Raw genomic sequence first — 21,881 nt, forward strand, 5'->3', positions numbered from 1 at the left:
ACATGAGAACACAGGTGATAGGTGGGCGAAGGAGGGAAAGGGAAAGGGAAAGGGTTTGTTTTTCATGGCATATGCTAGCCAGATGGGAAGGGTGAGCATACTTTAGACTTAAATGACTAATCCTTTAATTGAGATAATTAATGAACAACTTCAGTATTAATTGGCCAATGTGCTGAATATAACTTGGATGTAGTTGTGAGGATTTTTGTCAAATTCAACTTAACAGTCTTCCTCTATTCCTCATTCTCTCAACCACAGTGTGCACTCAACACAGACTAATGGGAAACACAAAGTGGCATGGGCATACAGCAAATCAATAATAAGGGGCAACTTGTGCTTCGGCCTTGCCTCTGGAGCACTGATGGAAGTGGTGTCATTGATTGGCTAAGTTCAAATGTGAAGAATATTTTGCCAAAAACAAACACTACAAATTCAATGAGATGAATAATAGAGTTATCTCAGGGTGACACACTGTCATTAATATACTCTGTGGCAGAAATGTACTGTACCATCGATGTTCTGCAGCAGGTACATGACATGATCACAGAGGAGACTCTCAAACCATCCTGACACTCCATAAAATACCGAGTGTCATCTGACAGCCCCAAAGGGGACGTCCCATTCAAAACACCGCTGCCATGCAAGCTGCCTCTCTCCCGCGGGGGATTACATCAGACGGGGGTGCACTCCAACAATCCACACACTGCTCACATTATTTCCACTATGCCTGACGAAGTCTAGCACGGACTATGCAAATGATGTACATTGCTGTCTTCACCAAGAGGTCACCACACTGGTCTTCCACCTCCCGTGACGCTGGTACAACAAGGCACAGAGATGCCAGAGAGCCAGGAGTGTGCCGTTTGTGAGAATAAATATATGGCTGCTCATCTCATCTGAAACATCTCACAGTCCGATTTAGCCTTGGCCTACAGGGTCCCGTTTCTTGCACCCCAGGCACTCCCTCAGGCTCCCGGGGGTGCTGACAGCGTTTACTCGCCTCATTCAGTATCAACTCGCCTCACCCAGCATCCATGTCTGCAAAGACCTGGGAGGATTTTATATCTGGTCTCACGTGCACCCTATTCACACCAACGATTTAGGATACTCTTTGACCACATAAGTACAGTTTCATTTTAAGGTCTAACGGATTCTAGTTCAAATCAATTTTGTCAGCCTAAAATATTTACTGTTTGCAAAGGTAAAAAACAAATAAATCAATTATTGTACACTGATGTCTGTCTCTTGTGTCCAAACTATGGCAACACATACAAATATGTAATTGTGGTCACTAATGTATTTTAAATCATGATTTGTTTACTTTAATTGTGTTGCATTTGACACAGTTCCTAGTAACAGTGGCAGTAACTTCCTCTTCATCCTTCTGCCAACACCTGCGAGACTGCCTACCTTTGCCTCAGCGGACGAGGAGCCTCTCCCTTTCCTTCGGTACGAGAGTAAATCCCAGAGCCGGCTCCAGAGGAAGGAGGCCACTAGGCACACGCTGCTAACTATCCAAATGTCCCTGCCCTTGAAGAAGCTCTCCATGACGGTGGGTTTCCCTGGTCCTCCTCTAACGCTCGGAGCTTGGTCTCGGGAACAGCCCCGGGAGAGTCTCGTCTCCGAGAGGCTAAACAGAGGGCTAGCTGGTATCAGCATAGGTCAAGTGAAAGAGAGCGAGCACGGGTGTGTTATGGTGGGTGGGTGGGTGTATACGTGTGTGAGTGTGTGTGTGTGTGTGTGCCTGTGTGTGTGTGTGCGTGTGTGTGTGTGTGTGTGTGTGTGTGTCTGAGCGCGTGCTGGCCAAAAAACGCACACCCTTGTCGACATCCACTCACACTCCCGCCATCCCCCCTCCCCCCTCTGAGCTCCATTAGCGCCGAGGGAAGGACAGGGCCACTTGTCCTCGTGACAGGAGTGACAGGTGCTACAAGAGGGGTGACTAAAAAACACCAGTGTCCTATCACTCGATCACTCGCCTGCTCCTGCAGCCCACCACCACACAGCCCAGCCCAGTCAGTCAGTCCTACAGTGGATGCTGGGTGGAGAGAAGCTATCCTCAGAATCACGAAGACTTCTCACCTATTTGGCACCTGTGATAAATATAAGTGCGGGTCTTGGGTAATACACTGCCTGCCACTCAATGAGGAAGGGCAGGTGACACTGACAAACTGTCTGTTGACTGTATGAATGTAAAAATAAAAAACAAAAATGTCTACGAAAAAAAAAAAAAGACTGAGAAGAGATTTTCCTCCAGCTACACTTAAGGGGATTTGTGGGTCCTATTTTAAGTCACGATAAAGTTCTAATGTTGAGGGTCCTCAAGAGCCAAATGATCACTTAGCACCTGAAGTGTCCATGTCAGCAGGAAGGGGCATCTTGCTAATGCGCTCTGGGATCTTGGATTACGATTTTGCATCACACAGAAGGTTTATTGTACAACTAACTGTTTTCACAGGAAAGAACCTTTCCTAGTGAGTCAAAAGGGGGGCATGGCACAGCAAACACTATTCCAGTACTTCACATGCACTTTCCCACCTCCATTTTTTAGGCCACTATCAAAATAAATCAACATGGAGAAAGCCAAATGAATTGACTGACACAGAGCTAATTTTAGCTCATCTCCATATCTCTTACTTCACTGAGTAGTTTTGAAGGTACTAAACTGCCAAATGCGATAAACATTTATGGTGAACTATATCTTTAAAGGGCAGGAAATCAATTTGTCATCAGCCAGTCAACTTAGACACTGCGCTGCATGCATTGTATGCTATGCGATGGTGATAAAAACAACCGTAGCAGTGAGAAGTTCATGTAGGAATAATAATTAGCGCACTCTGAACATCAGTCAGTGGCTTATTGGCTTATCGGGTTTTAAGTCAAGCAATTATGGACATTTTGACAGCTATCAGAAATATAAATCCAAACTAAATGTAATGACAAATAGGTTTGACTGTATGCTGTTTGCTGAACTGCCTAGCTTTCAAGACTCCCTCCAAATATAGGCATACATGTGACTTATAAATGTTTATATACATATAGATGTTCTGTTCATCAATTGTGTTTAGGATGTAGCTGTGTGTATAACAACTGATGAACTGCTATACTTTAAGCAGAGTGAGATCATCTTAATCAACCCTTTTAAGTAGCCTACAGTCAATGTCAGAAATATTTGTTTTCTGTTGCATATTATACTGTTACTGTATACTAGGCTATGGTTGTAGCCGAGGCGACACTGCATGGTTGCTTGCAGCATGTCTAAGGGCCAAAGGTTGGAGCATTCTGTTACATATTTTTTTCCCACAAGAGGGCGTACGACAACAATTTTTCATCAGAGGGAAAGGGCCTGTTCGGCGGTGAATTGGAAGATGTACAAGTGCCTAGAGCTTGGTGAAAGACACATTGTGGAAATATACCTAATAAAATGTGAAGTTGAGACTCATTGGGGAGACGTAGGCCTATATAACAGCTGTAGTAAAACTGACGCTTACCTCTTCAAAGTCTCCCAACCCCTCGAGTTCGATATGCTTGAGCTCCCAGAAGCAACGCATGGTGCCCACCCTCTCCAGGTAGTGGAAGAAAGTCAGTTTGCCGTCAGCTCGGGCCACCTTTTTGGGGGGTGACATGTCGCCAGGACTCCTGCATTTTCTCTGCTGCTTCTCTGACCTGAACGAAGATTGGTAGGAGGAAATTCACGTGATTAGTTAAGGGCAAGGTAGGCCATAAGAATAGTCTAGCCTACGCAATACACTATAAACTTAGGCTGTAAATTAAGCTAGGCCTAAGCCCACATTCAATAAGCTACCGCATTATACAATGGGTAGCCTTCATGATTGTCACACAATACACAGTATGTCTTAATAGGAACATATCATATTTACTTTACCACCACTGATCTAAGATAAGATGTTTCTGACTGATTTTAAGAAACTCCCAGCTCCCTGCAACATGAGACTACAAAACCCAGAATGCCTAAAGCTGAAACCCTTTGACCTCAAATCTTGTTTGACTATATTCAAAAACTAAATGCGATCACCTATACACCATTATTTATATATTTCCTTCAAGAATCAAACAGGTTAAAGCACCAAAACCCTTACAATTAAATTATTGCCGGGTTGCATATCTCGGGTCATAGGTTACCTACTGGCGCGAATGAAATACATCATGGCGGACGATACAGTACAGTGTCCCGTGTGTGCGGGCGAGTTTCAACCTGCTACTATCAACGCGCACTTGGACAATTGTTTGACGGGAAATGACAATCCGATTTTAAGTACTACCGACAAGGAACCACCTTCCAAAAAGTCTCGCATGTCAAAGGAGTTGTCTCTGTGTGGCTCAGGAGACACATCTGCGGGAACTGGAACGAAGTCGAATCGAGCTGCGCCGATGTTTACAGTGTTTCAGCATAAACAGAGATCCTCTGTTTTGACCAGCAAGCAAAGTACAGACTCTAACGTTACCAGTAAAACCACAAAACGTAATGCAAGTGATGTGGACCGAGATGACAAGTCTATGAATGAATGTGATGACAATCGTTCGAACACACCGATTAGTGGGGATTTAACTTCAACAAACAAAAAAACGGACATGTGTATGAGTGCGTTAACGTTGCTTAATAGTGGTAAACCATTGGCAGAGAAACTTCGACCCAGTACTCTTGAGGAGTATTTCGGCCAAAACAAAGTTCTAGGAGAGCACACATTGCTTCGGTCACTCCTTCAGTCTCAGGAGATTCCATCTCTCATACTTTGGGGACCACCTGGGTGTGGAAAGGTAACACGCAAAAAAAGGAAAAGAATGACTAGCAGTGTGGCTGTATGAGCATTGGGCAACTACTCTTCTCTGCATGTCACAGGTGTATTCCACCTTTTCGCTTTGACTCCCCACTATTTAAGCACATTAGAAAGTGGGTTGACTAGTGTTTAGTAAGGTGTGGCTGTCACACAAAAAAAACCGACCATGGTCACTTGCAGCACAAGTATGCTATGCCTATTTGTTGATAACGTTAGCCAAACAGAAAGCCTATGTCTTTCTCATGTAAGGTTGTTTACATTGAACCCCAGCCTCACTACAGTTAATGTGACTCCACTAAGATTTGGAAGCCCTTGGCATACCATAGACATCTAAGCATGCTTTCTGAAACACTAGCAGTGGGTGTTGACAGTTGGCAGGCAAGATCTTAAAGGCGAGATTTTGCAGCTGCCCTGGAATGTGTAACTTACCCACACAACAAATTGGCATCACAAAACAAGACTTGTTCCGTGCCACTTGTGCTGGCAGGCCACTTGTGCATGTTTGAAGGACAGAACCTTGACACTCTCTGGCTGTCCTATATTTGTACCCTATCATTACCCCTTGCCCCCCACCTCTACACACACATAAAATCAGAAATATACTCATAAAAATCCTTAGTAGTCATTCACTATACGTTCATATCTCACAATTTCCTGTTGTCTCACAATGTGTCTGTTGTACAGTGGCATCAACCTTGCATTTCCCTTTAAGGAATTACACATTGATGTTGCTTACTGACATAGCTTCTTTTTCAAACTGTCTCCTCACAGACAACTTTAGCTCATATTATCGCCAAGTGCGGTAAAAAGAATGGCACTGCGCGCTTTGTGACACTGTCTGCCACCAGTGGATCCATCAATGAGGTGCGAGAGGTCATCAAGCAGGCCCAGAATGAGCTTCGCCTCTTTAAGAGGAAGACTGTCCTCTTCATCGACGAGATCCATCGCTTCAATAAGTCCCAGCAGGTATGCAATAGCACAAGTCCTGGCAAAAAAAATAATGGAATCGCCACTCCTGGAGGATGTTCATTCAGTTGTTTTATTTTTTAGAAAAAAGACAAATCGCCGATGTGCCTCAAAACTAATTTTATTTAACAGATGAACATTCTGGCTTTGTGAACCAGCAAAAAGATCAGAAATGGTAGTAATTAAAGGCAATTTATTTTTCAGATCTTGTGAAGGAAAAGTAATTGGAGAAAATAATTGTCCAGGATGCATAGTGAAGGCAGTAATTTTTCAATTGAACTACCACTAGTGAACTACCATCGAGTTAAGTGGATGTATTTCTCCACATCAATATATTTCAATCGGATACTTTCCTAACAAATAGACACAGGTCACCTTTATGGCAGGTATTGTTAGAATTGTTTAAAAAAAAAAAAAGAACAAATTACTCAACTACAGTGGGTATAGTAAGTGTGCACACCCATGCTAAAGTTGACTAAAAAGAGGAATATAAAATCATCTTTTGAGAATTGATTGTAATGCCTTAATTCAAAAAATGAGTAAAAATCAAACCGCTAAGGACACTAATTTTCTTTGTGATTGAAGAATGTATCGTAAATAGATAAATGTTCCCATAGGAGCAGGAGGATTTTTTATATGTTTTTATTTTTAAAGGCCAGCTATTTCATGGATCCAGGATATTATGCATCCTGATAAAGTTCCCTTGGCCTTTGGAATTAAAATAGCCCCACATCATCACATACCCTTCACCATAGCTAGAGGTTGGCATGGTGCTTTTTCCAGTTAGCCTATTAGCCTGTTTGATTTGCATTGAGCTCAATGAGCATCAAACAGGCTAATAGGCTAACTGGAAAAAGCACCATGCCAATCTGTAGCTATGGTGAAGGGTATGTGATGATGTGGGGCTATTTTAATTCCAAAGGCCAAGGCAACTTTATCGGGATGCATAATATCCTGGATCCATGAAATAGCTGGCCTTTAAAAATAAAAACATATGACAAATCCTCCTGCTCCTATGGGAATTTAACATAGGGGTCAAATACTTATGCAACCTGTGTTTAAGGAAGAACATTTATCTATTTACGATACATTCTTCAATCAGAAAGAAAATTAGTGTCCTTAGCGGTTTGATTTTTACTCATTTTTTGAATTAAGGCATTACAATCAATTCTCAAAAGATGATTTTATATTCCTCTTTTTAGTCAACTTTAGCATGGGTGTGCATACTTACTATACCCACTGTATATTATTTAAGTTGCAGCCCTACTACAACCACTAAGGCGTCTATGAGCGAGCAGCTGACAATGACCCTCAAAATCTATTTGATCTTTTATCTATGTAATTATCTAATCTAAATCTATGACGCTAAAGATTTCCATTGAGATTGCATGGACTGTTATGTCAAAAGTACACTCAGCAGCCGTTTACATGGCATCTGCATGACACCTAATCTACACTCTCACACGTTCAGTTTCAGTCAGATTCAGTATAGGGGCTGCTGTGAACTGTCAATATTTTGATTACAGATTGTATCATTATCATAGACAAAGCATCATGTGCAGATGTCTGCATTTGCATTCATGCCCACATGTAAGCAAAAAGTGTCTTATAGGTGTAATGAAAGAGGTCATTACTGTAATTAGAACTGTTGACCAGATGGATAGCTTATTTCCTGTTTCTCAACACTCCAGAATAAGTATGTGCATTCAGTCCGGGTAGAAATGCGATATAAATGTCACAGCCTTTTTTTAAGGATGCAACTCTATAATCCAGGACGGGGCTTTATTTAGTCCTTGTCAGTGTAGATGGATGGACTCCCCAGGGATACCCTAATGGACATGCAAGGCACTCAAGGCAGTCTGTCTGCCAGGTCAAAGCCATTGTTAAAATGTTTAAAAATACACATAGACAATGCCTGAAATGTTACAGTAGCTGCAGCTCCCTTTTGTGTTTATGTATCTTGTGTCCATTTTAGCTTGTTCTTGGAATCTGAATCTGAGTGATGGACAGAATGGTTTAAAAGTAGATTTGTTCTTTTGTCACAACGAGACATTTCTGCATGGTCAGTAAATACCTACACTAATCCAGACTGTGGTGAAAATGGACCTGGTGGCGGTTATAAATAGATAGAAGTACAGTACAGTGGATGAGCATAAATATGGACCTGCTCTAAACTTGAGCTTTAGAAAAAAGAATTGATCTATTTAGCAAAAGAAAATCGGATAACAAAAGCTGGAATATCTGTAGGCTTGTGTAAAACCTGTAGAAGATTTGCTTTAGAGATCCAAATATAAATGTGTGAAGAATTGTATGTGTAAATTTGTTAAGGGCTCTATAATAGTCCATCATCATGGTATGTGTAAAGGATAAAGTATTGTCCAACGATTAATATCAGAAAATAAGTCCTGACAGACCCCAACCCTAAAGTAGAGTTTAACACTATACATTGAACCCTGACATTTGACCTTTATGCCCCTGCACATCAGTATCAGAACAGTTTACAGCAACAGTGCCACATGTGCAGTGTGTAGAAATGCATTAATTTATTAATGTAATTAAGATGAATTAACTATCAAATTTGAATAGGAGGAGGAATAGGATAACAATTACAATATGCTATGTGTTCATCTTATTCACTAATACTGTTTACTTTTTATATAGGACTTCAGTCTTGCATTATCATAACTTTAGGTAATTGACCTCCTTTCACAATTGAGTTTGCCCTGTGGCGATGGCACACTCACCCCTGATATTTTGCCACTTGGGGCATGCTCAATGTCATCTTCTCTTTTCCTCCCATTATTGATCTCTTGTTTCTTCTCCTCTTTTGTTTTTTTGTCTTCTCTCTCTCTTTTCTCTCTCCTCTGGTGTATCTTATGGGTACTCCTTCTCTCCTCTCTGCTCAGGACACTTTCCTCCCTCACGTGGAGTGTGGAACAGTCACGCTGATTGGGGCGACCACTGAGAACCCCTCGTTCCAAGTGAACAGCGCCCTGCTTAGCCGATGCCGTGTGATAGTGCTGGAGCGTTTGTCCGTGGAAGCAATGGGTTCAATCCTGAACCGAGCTGTGGATGCTCTGGGAATACAAGTCGTTCCAGTTGTCGATGGAGAGGATGACCGTTTGGCCTCTGCAGCACACCAGTCAGAGTAAGTGTGTGTACATGCCCCCTTCCACCCGGGAATGCGCTCTTATTATTACGGAGCGTGTGGAATTCTAGTAAGGCCGCATGGCATGTTGACGCACGTTCCGAGCTCTGATTGGTCAAGGGGGTTTCCTGTGACTCCCACGAGGTGTCCCCCCCCACAATGTATTTTGGTAATTTATTAGTCAGCTGGAAGTGTGATTGGTTGGGTCAGCTGACAGTTGTCTTGGCCCCTGCTCCTAACTGTCCATAAGTAGGCCATCCTCGAGGAGGCGGGAGAAGAGGGTAACTGAGAAAGCTGTAAAACGTTGGCAGGAGATGAATCTAGGCCTTGAGATTCATGGCAGCCTCTTATAGTAAACAGAGGTCACCAGAGTTGGAGTGGAGTTTCAAATGACAGGGGACTGCCTGATTGTTTCACATTATTTTGTATTTTGAAATGGGATGTCCAAAAATATAATCGGTTTAACTCCTTCTGAATTAGTGCAACCCAGATTCTTTAGTTGATGTCTTATGTTTATTTATAGGTCCACATACAAGTCTTTTAGTTGGTTTTGCTTTGCTTTTAAATGGGTCTGCACTCTTAACATAAACGGTTGTTCTCTTTTTCTTGACTCAATAATAATGACTAGAAAAGCTACTAGGCCAAGCGAAAACATTACCGCCTTCTGGATCAAGATGGTGGTAGGATCACTCCCAAAATGTAATGGTTTCTTCCTTGGGTCATTTCAGACCTTCCCTGAAAATGTAATCGAAATCCATCCAACTTTTTGAGTTATCTTGTAGACAGACAGACAGACAGACAGACAGACAGACAGACAGACAGACAGACAGACAGACAGACAGACAGACAGACAGACAGACAGACAGACAGACAGACAGACAGACAGACAGACAGACAGACAGACAGACAGACCGACCGACCGACCGACCGACCGACCGACCGACCGACCGACCGACCGAGGCAATAATAATGATGATTTTAATTTGAAATTAAAACCACAGTCGTTGTGCCTCCATGAGTATGAGTGGTGGTCACTCCATCTCATTGGACTGACAAGTTAAAGCCTCGTTGACACGACGGTCACCGTGACCTTTTCTCCTTTTGTTGCCACTAGCTGCCAGCTCTCAGTTGGCTATCAGCACAGCAGGTGATGCTGTATTTCCATCATCATCCTACAATGTGAAAGTATCAGGGCCCGCTTGTCCTCAAGTTATGCTGGTAAGCTCAGAACTGTTGCCATTGTAGATCATGTCTCAGGTGATTAAGCTCTTCACAGCGGGGTATTTGGTTTGTGTTTTTTGTAATGCCATTCATCACTCACCAGTAAGATGTCCCCTCGGACAAGGGGTGTCCAGATTTCAGATATTGTTTGTGCCTTAGGACAGGGTGATATGATTGAAATGTTATAATCTAAGTCATTTCCCACATCACCTTGTAGCAAACATCTCTCCTGTGGTGGCAAGTTTTAAAATAACATATCTATTTCAACTAGGTGAGTAGAAGTCTGCCATGTTAAAGAGACATTATGTTAAAAGTGAGGTAAAGTGCCTGAACGGCCCCTTGATCCGGATCCACTCCAAAATGCAATGACTCCCTGCTTGGCCCATGCTCCACCTCTTAAGGACACCCTATGCAACTTTCTGCAGGAGACGATCGCTCCTTGTTTACATCTGGAAGTCTGAGACGAAGAACCACGCTTGCAATTTATATATTTAAATATAGCCTATACATGTATAAATATACACGCTAAAGCTGTCGGGGAAGCTCTGCAGAGAAAATGCAAGCATAAAACGAGCAAAAATGAAACCGAAACCAGAGATGAAATCGCCAATCCTGCATAGTTTCTCTTTAACCAAGTTTGATGAAAATCAGCCTGTTTGTCTTTGCATAATCCATCAGATGGGTTCCAACAAGTGAAAATGCAAATCAACAAAGTTTAGTAAAGAGGAACCGATCTGCTTGATGGCGGTAATGAAGGTCTAGGGTGTTTGAGCACTGCAGTTTCTAATGAACCACTCATGCATTTCACCTTTACCCATTTCCTTAGCATTTCTATCCAAAGAAACGTACAACTCAGGTAAGGTTTAGATAGATCTACACCCTGGGATTGAATGTATGACCTTGATATTTTAAAGGTCATGCTGTGCTAGCTATGGTAGAGGAACGTACCATCTGTCATGTATAGCTGAACACTTAATTGTTGTAGAATTTGACTTTCAAACCCTCGTTGCATAGCCAAACATGCTCACATGCCCGACGAAACAACTCTAGCAGATGTGGAACACAAGATTAGGATTTATAGAACCTAACAAAACACGCACAGGGGCTATCAGATATTTTCCAACGGACATCAGCAAAAAATGGCGGCTCTTGGCAGCAGCGCAGCCTCCCTATCAGATTTTACAGTCCTATCAACTGTCACGGGAGCTAGATGGATGGTGTCTAAAAAGGCGCCAGGCATTTTGGCTCACGCGGGGTCAGTCCAGAGCCCAGCTGAGACCGTGAGATTTGTTTCCTCCGTGCACGCGTCCCCAAAACACACGGCATCCTTTCCACGCCTGCACCACTGACAGCCAGGCCCGAGGTCGTTTCAGTGATGAGGATGCTTGACTTTAATGAGGTGTCTTTGCAGACCAGGTTGAAGGCATTAAGTTCAGATGCTTAGCACATTCAACGTAAACAGCTTGCTCTTCAGTTTACCCATGTGCACTCTGTGTCTATACACTATGCAGTCAAGGCATATTCATGGGTTTCATCAGGTCCATTTGCACAGGTGTATCAATCAAGCACCATGCAGTCTGCATTGATAATCAAGGTGCTTGATTGTATACACCTGTGGAAAGGGACCTGGTGAAACCCATGAATTCATGGGTTTCATCAGGTCCCTTTCCACAGGTGTATAAAATCAAGCATTGATTATCAATGCAGACTGCATGGTGCTTGATTACTACACCTGTGGAAAGGGACCTGATGAAACCCATGAATAGGCATGGTATGATATTGATTCACTTCAGATGGTGTTGTCTACGCATTTTCTTTCTTTGGTAATAGATTTTATGCTTTTGGGGGGGGGCACATTGGTAATTCATATCGTACATATAGTAGTCCATGATTTTTTACATAGATATTACACAAGAAAAAAAAATAATTGCACTTTTGAATGTTGAATTAAGATTTAAGGATTTCCAGTCAAGGAATTGTTGCTCTTCATGTGTGTGTTATTGCTTTCTGTGTGTACCAAAACATCTAACTGACTGTCACTCATCCACTGGTTAACGTTAGCAGTCAATCAGAGAAGTTGTTTGGAATGTCCTACTGCATTACAGAATCGTAGTAAACCAAAGGTCAAAGGTATATTTTCATATGTGATGATTTATGGAGTAGCCACACGAATAGAACACTGAAGGGTCCTACGCCACATGTGCATTTCATGTAGCTTGAGCTATCGGTTGTGTCGATCAGAGGTGATATTTCTTTTAGGTTCCATCTAGGTTGTATTTATGGAAGGTGCATGTATCCGGTTATCGCTGCACAGCTGTCTGTGTATGTCTACAAAAACCTGATGCTTATCAAGACTACCTTGAGCGCCCTTTACATCTAAGGTTGATAAGCCGCTGCTGGCCATTTGGTGTTTTGAGGTGGGAGTAAAAGCCGAAAATGTATTTTTGGCTCATGTGAATGAAAGCCAACAACTCTCAGAATTCCACACATTTCACTGCTCTTCGCTGCTGTACCAAGCCAGGAAGTAACAGCACACAGTTGGACTCATTAATGTAACATTTTGGCCTTAGTAAGGATTCTAAAGTTAAAACGATTATTCTTTTATGTTGAGCTCAATCTTGTGGCCATATATCGAAGGTCCTGTTATTCATAATGAATGTTTTAAAAAATTGCTAGTTTGCAAACCATCATTAATCGCATTTTACACATTCCCATGTCAGATGTCACCATTTGTCATATCAGTTTAAAAATTACCATCCGCCATGGTAGTTTCTTATCAGCGTTCTCCGCAGGCTACGGGCCTAGCCTGTTAGCTTAGCTTCCAACAAAGATGGCGACTACATATTTTAGTTTCTGCAAGTGAAGACCCGCCCACGTCTGTAGTGTGAGTGGGTCCCACCCCTAGCCCCCCTTGGAAAAATGAGGAAAGCGTTTGTAGTCTCACTCACCTCCTCGACAAACATATAGGACTTCCTGCTTAAAATGATGTAAAATGACGATTTTTAATTAATTCATTGTAAGCAGGAAGTTCAACATTGAAATCCGTATTTCTCCCATCTCAGGGCAAACTGAGGAAATGATGGACGACCATTCAAAAACATGACTTTTTTTTTAATACAAAGCTTAATGCTAATTGGTGAAGTGTCCCTTTAAGTTGGTGTGAACAGCATTCATTGATTCAGAAGCATTAGTGCAGCCCGTAGATGTGGCATTTTTTGTTCGTATAACATGAGATTTGGCTCTGCACACACTCGTGTCATTAGGATGACACCCACCAAATTTGAGAGCAGACCAGACCATTACACAAAGGCAAAGGCTACTCTTTATATTCTTATCCATTTTCCAAACAGTGAGTGCAGCCTGTTAAAGTTTCCTATCACCGTTTATAAATGGTCAGTAGTGGGAATGGGATAACTCCAAAATCTCCTGTAGACTTTTTGTCTGAGGAGCAGCCGTGGTGTACTGGTTAGGGCTTCGGGCTTGTAATCGGAGGGTTGCCGGTTTCGGTCCCTGACCAGTCCACCACGGCTGAAGTGCCCTTGAGCAAGGCACCTAACCCCTCACTGCTCCCCGAGCGCCGCTGGTTGGGCAGGCAGCTCACTGCTCTGGGTTGTGTGATTCACCTCACTGTGTGTTCACTGTGTGCTGTGTGTTGACTAATTTGTTTAAATTGGGTTAAAAGCAGAGAACTGAATTTCCCTCACGGGATCAAAAAATATATATTCCATTCTATTCTATTCTATTCTGTTGTTGCCTCCATAATTTCCTTTAACATTTTTCTTATTGTCAAAAAGGAGATGTCAGTTATCAACAATGACAAGGCATCTGTAACCTGCCATTCTCTCTCTCTCTCCTTCCCCTCTCTCTCTTGTGTGCTCAAGATATGTTCCCATTTAAATGGAGTAGCACAAAGTTAAAATTAGACCTGCTGCATAGTGGAGATTGAGAAGACCCCTATCAACCTACAGTAGCATGTAACATGCTGTTGCTGCACTTTTACATTGTAAATGTTCAGAAGATACTGAAAAGCAATTTGAAGTAAAGTTGCTTATATTTATTGGCTAAATGTGGTGCCCTCGACGCCCCTTGGTACCCTTTGGTGCCCTACACACAGTGTGTGATGTGCGTGGTGGTAGCGTTTGACCCTGTTGATAAGCAAACAAATTGTCTCTGTAAAACAAACCTATTAAACTGGATGTTAGTAGACAGTGGGTGGGTTTACATGGAAACTTTTAATCTCTTTAGAGCTGAAAAAAATCAATACATTTAAATAAAAATGACACATAAACTAGCCTGAAAAATCCAGAGGCCTGGTAATCTTTCAGATTAAGGGTCTGGCCACGAATAATGTATTGGCCCAACTCGAGAGGTGGCACCAAGCATGCATTTGAAAATCTCAGATTTGATTGGTTACCCCAGATGGTTGGGTAAACATAAAGTTTACCCCAACTATTGCCCGTTGCCAGAGTACTGTATCTTGCGGACACGATTCAAATTGTGCTCTTGCAAGAACTCTGGATTCCAGGGTACATATAAACGATGATTGGAATAAAATTGCTGATCCAATTTTGGAATTTTAACCGGAATTACTCTGTTTTTATTCCGATTGCACAGCCATGTATACGGTCAGTCATGTTGCCTGCAGTAGCTTCTCAAGCGAAAACAAAGCAGTAAATCTTCCCATCAAAGATTCAAGAGCCTATATAACCACCTGATAGAATAGAACCTACCTCGTGTAAACAGATGACACAAAGTTTTCATTTGGAAGTTTTGTTATGGCAAAAAAAAGAACTGTCCATGTTAACCCGACTGGTGTTGTTGCGTGGATGGCAGGGCCAGGCCTTTTTTCAGGCCTCATTGATTTGAAGAAAGCGAAGAGGCAATATCACTCATAGTGTTATAGGACGTAATTAATAGGATGACAACTAAACACCCACCAATGATGGAAGTGTGCCTTTTTGGATACGTATACACAAGCATTGCATTCTCCACTTAGCTGTGGTGAGATGTTAATTATGTTCTGTAAACAGAGTGTTAGTCTCTGATTTCAGGTATTCAGACTTTGGGTGACACTAGCACTGAGAATGTGACTGGGAAATTTGACAGTTGTGTTTATATAGGCTGTAAATGTGCAAGTCTTTCAATTAGTCCTGAAGAATGAGAACCAGAGGAGGAGAGCTGAGAAGGTGTAAGACTGTGACCCACATTGCTCCTCAAGGGCATAGGTCCAGATCGTCTGCCATTCTCACTTTGTCACGGCACCATGGGGTCATTCACTCAACGGTACATCCTGTTCCCCTCACGCCGCCCTGCCTTTATTCTCACATGCTGCTCTCCTGGCAGCTTCTGCCCGAGCCCAGCTCCATGTCAGGAGAATCCGCTGAGCCAAACAAGTTGTTTTAGGTGGCTGATTGCCTTTCGGATCACAGCTCGATGATACTGGATACTGAATGATACTGACTTCATACGACTTTTTAAATTTAACCTACTGCCCTAGATCTGGTACATTAATAAATCATCATTAATAAATCATCATCCTCATGATTCGTCGTCATGGCATTTCTAATGAGCTTTAATTAGAGCCATCTTACATGTGCACATGTGCCTAAATGTTTAGGTGGAGCTTATGTTTTTTGAAGCAGGCCCTTGTCCTTGCAAATGTGTAAATACTTACCGTATTTTCCGGAGTATAAGTCGCACCTGACTATAAATCGCATTTATTCATAAATGTATTCACAAAATCCAAGACCAAGAACAGACAGAGGCTGTAACTAGACACAGAGGCCAACATTTTAATATTAATGATGAGAAGGTGTGAAAGGCCACCCATCTGTAGCTGTAGACAATAATGTTTCCTCTTTCATTTTGGAATTATTCAAAAACATGTTCAATTTCATATATAAGTCGCACCTGACTATAAGTCGCAGGGCCAGCCAAACTATGAAAAAAAAGTGTGACTTATAGTCCAGAAAATACAAGGGGTTGGCAACTTTGACAAGGGCATCATGTCAATGTTTCGCTGTATATTTGCATAAACAATGTAAATGACTGTATGAAAGTATAAACATTTGACAATGCCTTTCTGGCCACCAATCATGCATTAATATTGCAGCTGAGAGTCATGCGAAATGCAAGCAGGAAAACTTTAACCTGACCATTATCAAATACTAACCTGTACCTACAGCCTAAACACAATGTCACTTTAATTCACAAATGAAAATGTCAGGGAAAAGCCAAACACCTATAATTTGAAGTAGATCAACAAATGAAAATGTTAAAACAGGTCTTAAAAAAAGAAAAATCCAAAGGACACAAATGAGTCTTAACCAATGGTTAAAACCTCCTGGCAGCTTCTACTCCAGCCCAGCTCCATGTCAGGGAGAATCCGCTGAGCCAAAAGTTGTTTTTGGTGGCTAATAGACTTAAGCAATCTCAGCTCGATGATACTGGGTACTGAATGATCCTGGCTTCACACAACTTGTTATATGTAACCTACTGCCCTAGATCTGGTAGACACATTAGTAAATCATCCCCATCATTCGTCGTCATGCCATTTCTAATGAGCTTTAATTAGAGCCATCTTACATGTGCACATGTGCCTAAATGTTTAGGTAGAGCTTATGTTTTTTGAAGCAGGCCTTTGTCCTCGATATAAACTTATATACACTATAGACTTTCGAATCTCAGCTCGATGATACTGACTTCACACAACTTTTTATATGTAACCTACTGCCCTAGATTGGCTAGACACATTAATACGTCTGTATGGAATTAACTTTCTGACTCCGCATCATGGTGTTTCTAATGAGCTTTAATCACAGCCATCATACATGTGTACATGTGATTATGTGTTTAGATAGTAAAAGCTTTTTGTAAACAGGCCTTTGTCCATGTTTATCAAATACTAACCTATACCTACAGCCTAAACACAGAATGTCAATTTAATTCACAAATGGAAATGTCCACTGCAAACTGCAAAAATGCAAACTCTTCTTCTTTGAAGTAGTCCAACGAATGAAAATGTAAACATAGTTCTAAAAACAAGAAAAATTCAAAGAATAGGATACTTGTCCAAATTAGTCTTGATTAATGATTAAAACCCCAAGCTCAAAAGACTCAAAATGATTATTATCAACCATTGGTTCAGAATTTTAACACTGATTCTTATTTTATTGCTTACGGAGTAAGACAGATAAATACCGTTACATTTACATGTACATGTACATTAAATTGTACAGATAAGCTCAAAGCATCTGTTTGTTCTCCAGCAGGTGATGGCAAGGATGAGCTCAAGCTCAAGGATGTGAGGGTCACCATATTCATTATTTTTCCATACTCAGGTTGCAATAGTTTGAGTATAACTCTGTTGTAGCCCTTTGTTTTCATAGAGCCTCAGGGTTTTACATAGCCCTTTGATCTGTGGCATTGATGGTAAGGATGAAAGGGTTTAGGGGGCAATAAATCCACCATGACACAAATAGCCCATGAACCTACAGTACGTCCTTTTACTTTCGTAAGCTTTGTCACATCGAAAGTTGAAAATCACACAAACCATGTACAGTACGTAACATAAATTAAGCAAACATAAGTTAGGGTTTTGATGTTTGAGCCGTCCATGTGTTTTACTGAAGTTTTTGTCTAGGACAGCGATTTAATACACACAAAGATCCCATTTCTGTCCACGTGCAAGAGTTTGTAAGGGAGAAGAGAGCGGCGTCAAGTCAATGGTGTCTGCCAACACAGGGTGTGGACATGGTTAGAATTATCTATGCTTAACCAGCGAAATTGAAGAGGTCTCACGCAGTCCACGCCAAGGCAGTCAAACACAACCAGAGGGGGGCAATAGAAGTCTAAATAGGGCTACTTCATAAGGTTGTTTTTATCAGGTATATCTGATTATATATATATATATATATATATATATATATATATATATATATATATATATATATTGGAAGGGGATTGCTAAACGGGTAGGAAGACGTGACCCACATTTTCTCCCGTGACGTGAGCCACGTGCTGATCTCTCTCCAGGACACTAAATGTTAGTGTGGAATTAATCAGCCTTACAGATATAGCTCACTAGGCCTGCCCTCAAAACACTTGCCGGCTGAGGGCTGTGCTGCTAACACCGAAATGACCTGCCAGATGACCCACATCATACTTAATGGGTAGAGCAGGCTTGTCAACCACAAACACTTTAAGAGAAAAGCATTTCTTTTATTGTTCAGAGAAAATGGTCTGTAACACTCACCAAGAATGTCACATTACAGAAAGCTGCTATTTTAACTTTCCTCACAGCTTTCAAAGGCGAATGTCTCATCAGCAGTCTCATGTCAATGTGTAACCCATTCTTTGTGGAGAGTACATTGGCAGTGATTTTTCTTGCCATGTGATTGTCTGATGAGACAGTGTTGTGTCGATCTGCAGGCCTCAGGTGTGCATTGAGCAGAAGGCCCTGGATACCATCGCCCACCTGTGCGATGGCGATGCCCGTGCTGGACTCAACGGGCTCCAGCTGGCCGTGCAGGCCCGAGTGGCTGCCCACAGGACAGGCATGCCGGACCCCAGCGGAGACGCCACACAAATCCTCATTCAAGAGGACCATGTCAAAGAGGGCCTCCAGAGATCCCACATCCTCTATGACAAAGCTGGTGAGCTTCTCATCTCTCCTCTACATAATACTTGTTGGTTTATTGTCTTGATTGTTATTGTGCATTCATAATGTTTTTAAGCGTATGGTGTTAACTTGTGCTTTACTGATTGTTGTTGTTGTTGTTGTTGACTTGTCTATACTGTACATCACATCAGATGATTTCACAATGTTACAAATACATACCCGACTTTGAGGCAAACAAGTCTCTTTCTATTATTGTAATTGGCAGAAGAATTACTGATGTGTTTTTGAGATGAATTACAAAACCAAATAACCAACAGGGTTGGAGTTTGCTTGTTTGGTTGTTTTCAGTGAAAGCATACACTCCATCAGTTGTTGGTCAGTCAGGAGATCATCAGTCATAATTACAACTCTACACTGTGAGTCTTCGCAACAGATAAACACCCACGCCGCTTGGAGCCTTGCTTAAATCCAGGCCTACGTGCAGAAAGGATGTCCCGGCCCTAACGAGGCACCCTAACCCAAAGGGAGCTCCGCTGCCAAGGGCACGATAAATGACTATCAGCTGGCATGGCGTATCTACAGAGGAAGGGTCTTGCTTAAGCATAGCCCCCAGCAGAGCTCAAGATTCTCCTCAGAGACAGATTCTGTAAATAGCCATGTTAACAACACACTAATGCTGACCCATGCTGTTTGGGACATTGGATTGCCCCCCCACTTTGGGTGCATTGAGTACATACTTCAGCTCATCTCCCTGCAATACACATCCTCTCCTCCTCTCGCCATCTTACCGAGCGCCATCTCTCAAAGACCACATTTTGTTAGCCCTGTTTTACTCTTTCCACCACTCCGCCACAAGTCACTTTAATGATCTGTCATTTCCTCCTGCAATTTCCCTGATAAACGACTTACACAGACAGATGTTTCCCTGACTTTCATTTGACTCTCCCGCTGACTTTTTCAACTGCGTTCAATGTTTCTCCCCCCCCCCCCCCCTGTACTCTGGATTTTAAAAAATAAAGGGGGAAAAAAACAGAGGGGAAACCCTTTGAAGAGCGCTGAATTGCAGTCTGGATCTTTCCACAAGGCTGTGTGTCATCACCGGCATTGAACTATGTGCGTTAGCCCGTATGCTGTGTGAGGCTCTGCCTTAGCATTCATCCCTCCGCGGATCACTGGCTGTCAGACCTTGGGCCCCGGGAGATGAGAAACAGCCACATTATATAAGAGGAGTTGGGCTCTGCCTTGCGAGGGGAGATTTACTGTACCCCAAAGTCGCGTCCCGCTCTTCAGAGACACCGCTTAAACATCCCGTTAAGGATGACTAATGAATTAGGGGCGCGTTTGTAATATTTAAAGACCTTCTTGGAAGACCTTCGGTGTTCATTATTTATCACTGCTTCAGCACCTCAGGTGTTATGTAAGCGTAGCAGCATTGTACCCTTACAAGGTGTGTGAAGCCAAGTTCTTTAACAAGAGTTTATCTTATTATCTCAGTAGACTTTCGCAGTTTGTAGTTGATCTGACAGAGCAGAAGATGGTCTTCTCGTGGAAATCTCTCAAAACACTTTCCCAGAAATATTATACTTGGTTCCATATGAGTAAAGCAGGCTTTGGCAGTACCTCATCCATTTTTTAAAGTAATGTGTGTGCTTGTTAATGTTCTTCACAGGTGAGGAGCACTACAACTGTATCTCTGCACTCCACAAATCTTTACGGGGTTCTCACGAGAATGCTGCCCTCTACTGGTTGGGCCGAATGCTGGAGGGAGGGGAGGATCCTCTGTATGTGGCACGCAGGCTGGTACGCTTTGCCAGCGAAGACGTAGGTGCGTGACCGGCCTTCTGACCTTTTTGTTTTGCCTCTTAATACTCCACTTACCTTCTGGTAGTACATGATCGTAAATGTCGACTTATTTACAGCTATTAAAACAGTGTGCATTACACTGGTAGTCAGTGGCAAGGATATTCTGCTTAAGTAGATGGTGAAACTCCAGTCAGACCTTGACTGAGTTGATAGCTACACTATCGCTGTTTTTTTGTCTTTGACTTTGAGCTGTGTTTGAGTACACCATGTCCCCAGGTGTTTGTTCCCATGTCTCTTTCTCTCCCTCCTCTCACTCTCTGTTCCCTTCATCCGTGGGCTCTGTTCCTCTCTGTCGGTCTCATTGTTATTGTCTGTGTGTGTCTCTTGCAGGTTTGGCTGACCCCGCTGCCTTGCCTCAGGCAGTGTCTGCCTTCCAGGCCTGCCACTTCATTGGCATGCCTGAGTGCGAGGTGAGACTGGCTCAGACTGGCTTTGATCGCCTACACACAATCCACAAGCCCCTCATGGCCCAGACATAAATGACTGGAATTTATTATTTATTTTCATTTTCATTTCATATTTCATTTTTTTTTGGATATATTTTTGCTAGCCTGCTCATCTCACCTTTTATTCTCTCCCGTGCTCTCCCACTCCCAGGTCATTCTGGCCCAGTGTGTGGTGTACTTGGCTCGGGCCCCCAAGTCAGTGGATGTCTACAAGGCCTACAATAATGTGAAGGCCAGCCTGAGGAACCATCACGGTCCACTACCCTCGGTACCGCTCCACCTGCGCAACGCCCCCACCCGCCTCATGAAGGACTTGGGCTACGCCAAAGGCTACAAGTACAACCCTGCCTTCAGCTCTGAGGTGGAGCAGGAGTACCTGCCCAAGGAGCTGCATGGGATTAACTTCTTTACCTGGACTCCCACTGAAAAGTAATGTCCTCTCTGGCTAGAGGGATGTTCCTCTGGGGATGGATGTCGGCTCTTAGTATGACACTTGAAATGAAACGTCAGTGGATTGCTTGATGTTTAGTGCATTGGTGGCAACACTTCTTGAATGCATTACTAATGGATCTGCTCTTTGGAGTTGTTTCAGCCTCTTTTGTTTGGCTTGGCTTTGCAAAAAAAAGGCAGATGCAGAATGCATATAATGTTTTCATTTGGACATTTTATCCTGTGACCAAAAATAATTGTGTAATTGTATAAAAATGTCTAACTCCAATTATATTAAGAAATGTGCGATCAATATAATGAATGTATATTATGTCCGGTATTGCTTTCACAATCATCATAATAAATATTTTCACAACAAAATGTGCAAA

General features: G+C 42.4%; 2 protein-coding genes across 3 annotated transcripts in view; one reads left to right on the forward strand and one right to left on the reverse strand.

The window, feature by feature from the left end:
• mylk4a (myosin light chain kinase family, member 4a) overlaps positions 1-8,675 on the reverse strand; it is a 28,284-nt gene extending 19,609 nt beyond the window's left edge. Inside the window, exons 1-2 of one of the 2 annotated variants that reach the window (XM_062530397.1) lie at positions 8,510-8,675; positions 3,492-3,666 (exon numbers count right to left, since the gene is read on the reverse strand). In XM_062530397.1, the coding sequence (XP_062386381.1) occupies positions 3,492-3,666; positions 8,510-8,565 (231 nt within the window). In that variant the 5' untranslated portion in view covers positions 8,566-8,675. Of the gene's footprint in view, positions 1-1,410; positions 1,634-3,491; positions 3,667-8,509 lie in introns of those variants that run through there. The other variant, XM_062530398.1, reaches the window with a different exon arrangement.
• Positions 4,156-21,853, forward strand: wrnip1 (WRN helicase interacting protein 1). Its single transcript, XM_062530399.1, has 7 exons — positions 4,156-4,779; positions 5,571-5,765; positions 8,672-8,913; positions 18,565-18,788; positions 20,424-20,579; positions 20,948-21,027; positions 21,215-21,853. Exons 1-7 carry the CDS (start codon positions 4,156-4,158, stop codon positions 21,494-21,496), a joined length of 1,803 nt encoding a protein of 600 aa, XP_062386383.1. The 3' UTR covers positions 21,497-21,853.
• The last annotated feature ends 28 nt before the right edge of the window (positions 21,854-21,881 follow it).

This window comes from Sardina pilchardus, chromosome 2, assembly GCF_963854185.1.
Source record: "Sardina pilchardus chromosome 2, fSarPil1.1, whole genome shotgun sequence".
In the NCBI taxonomy this organism is placed as follows: domain Eukaryota; kingdom Metazoa; phylum Chordata; class Actinopteri; order Clupeiformes; family Clupeidae; genus Sardina; species Sardina pilchardus.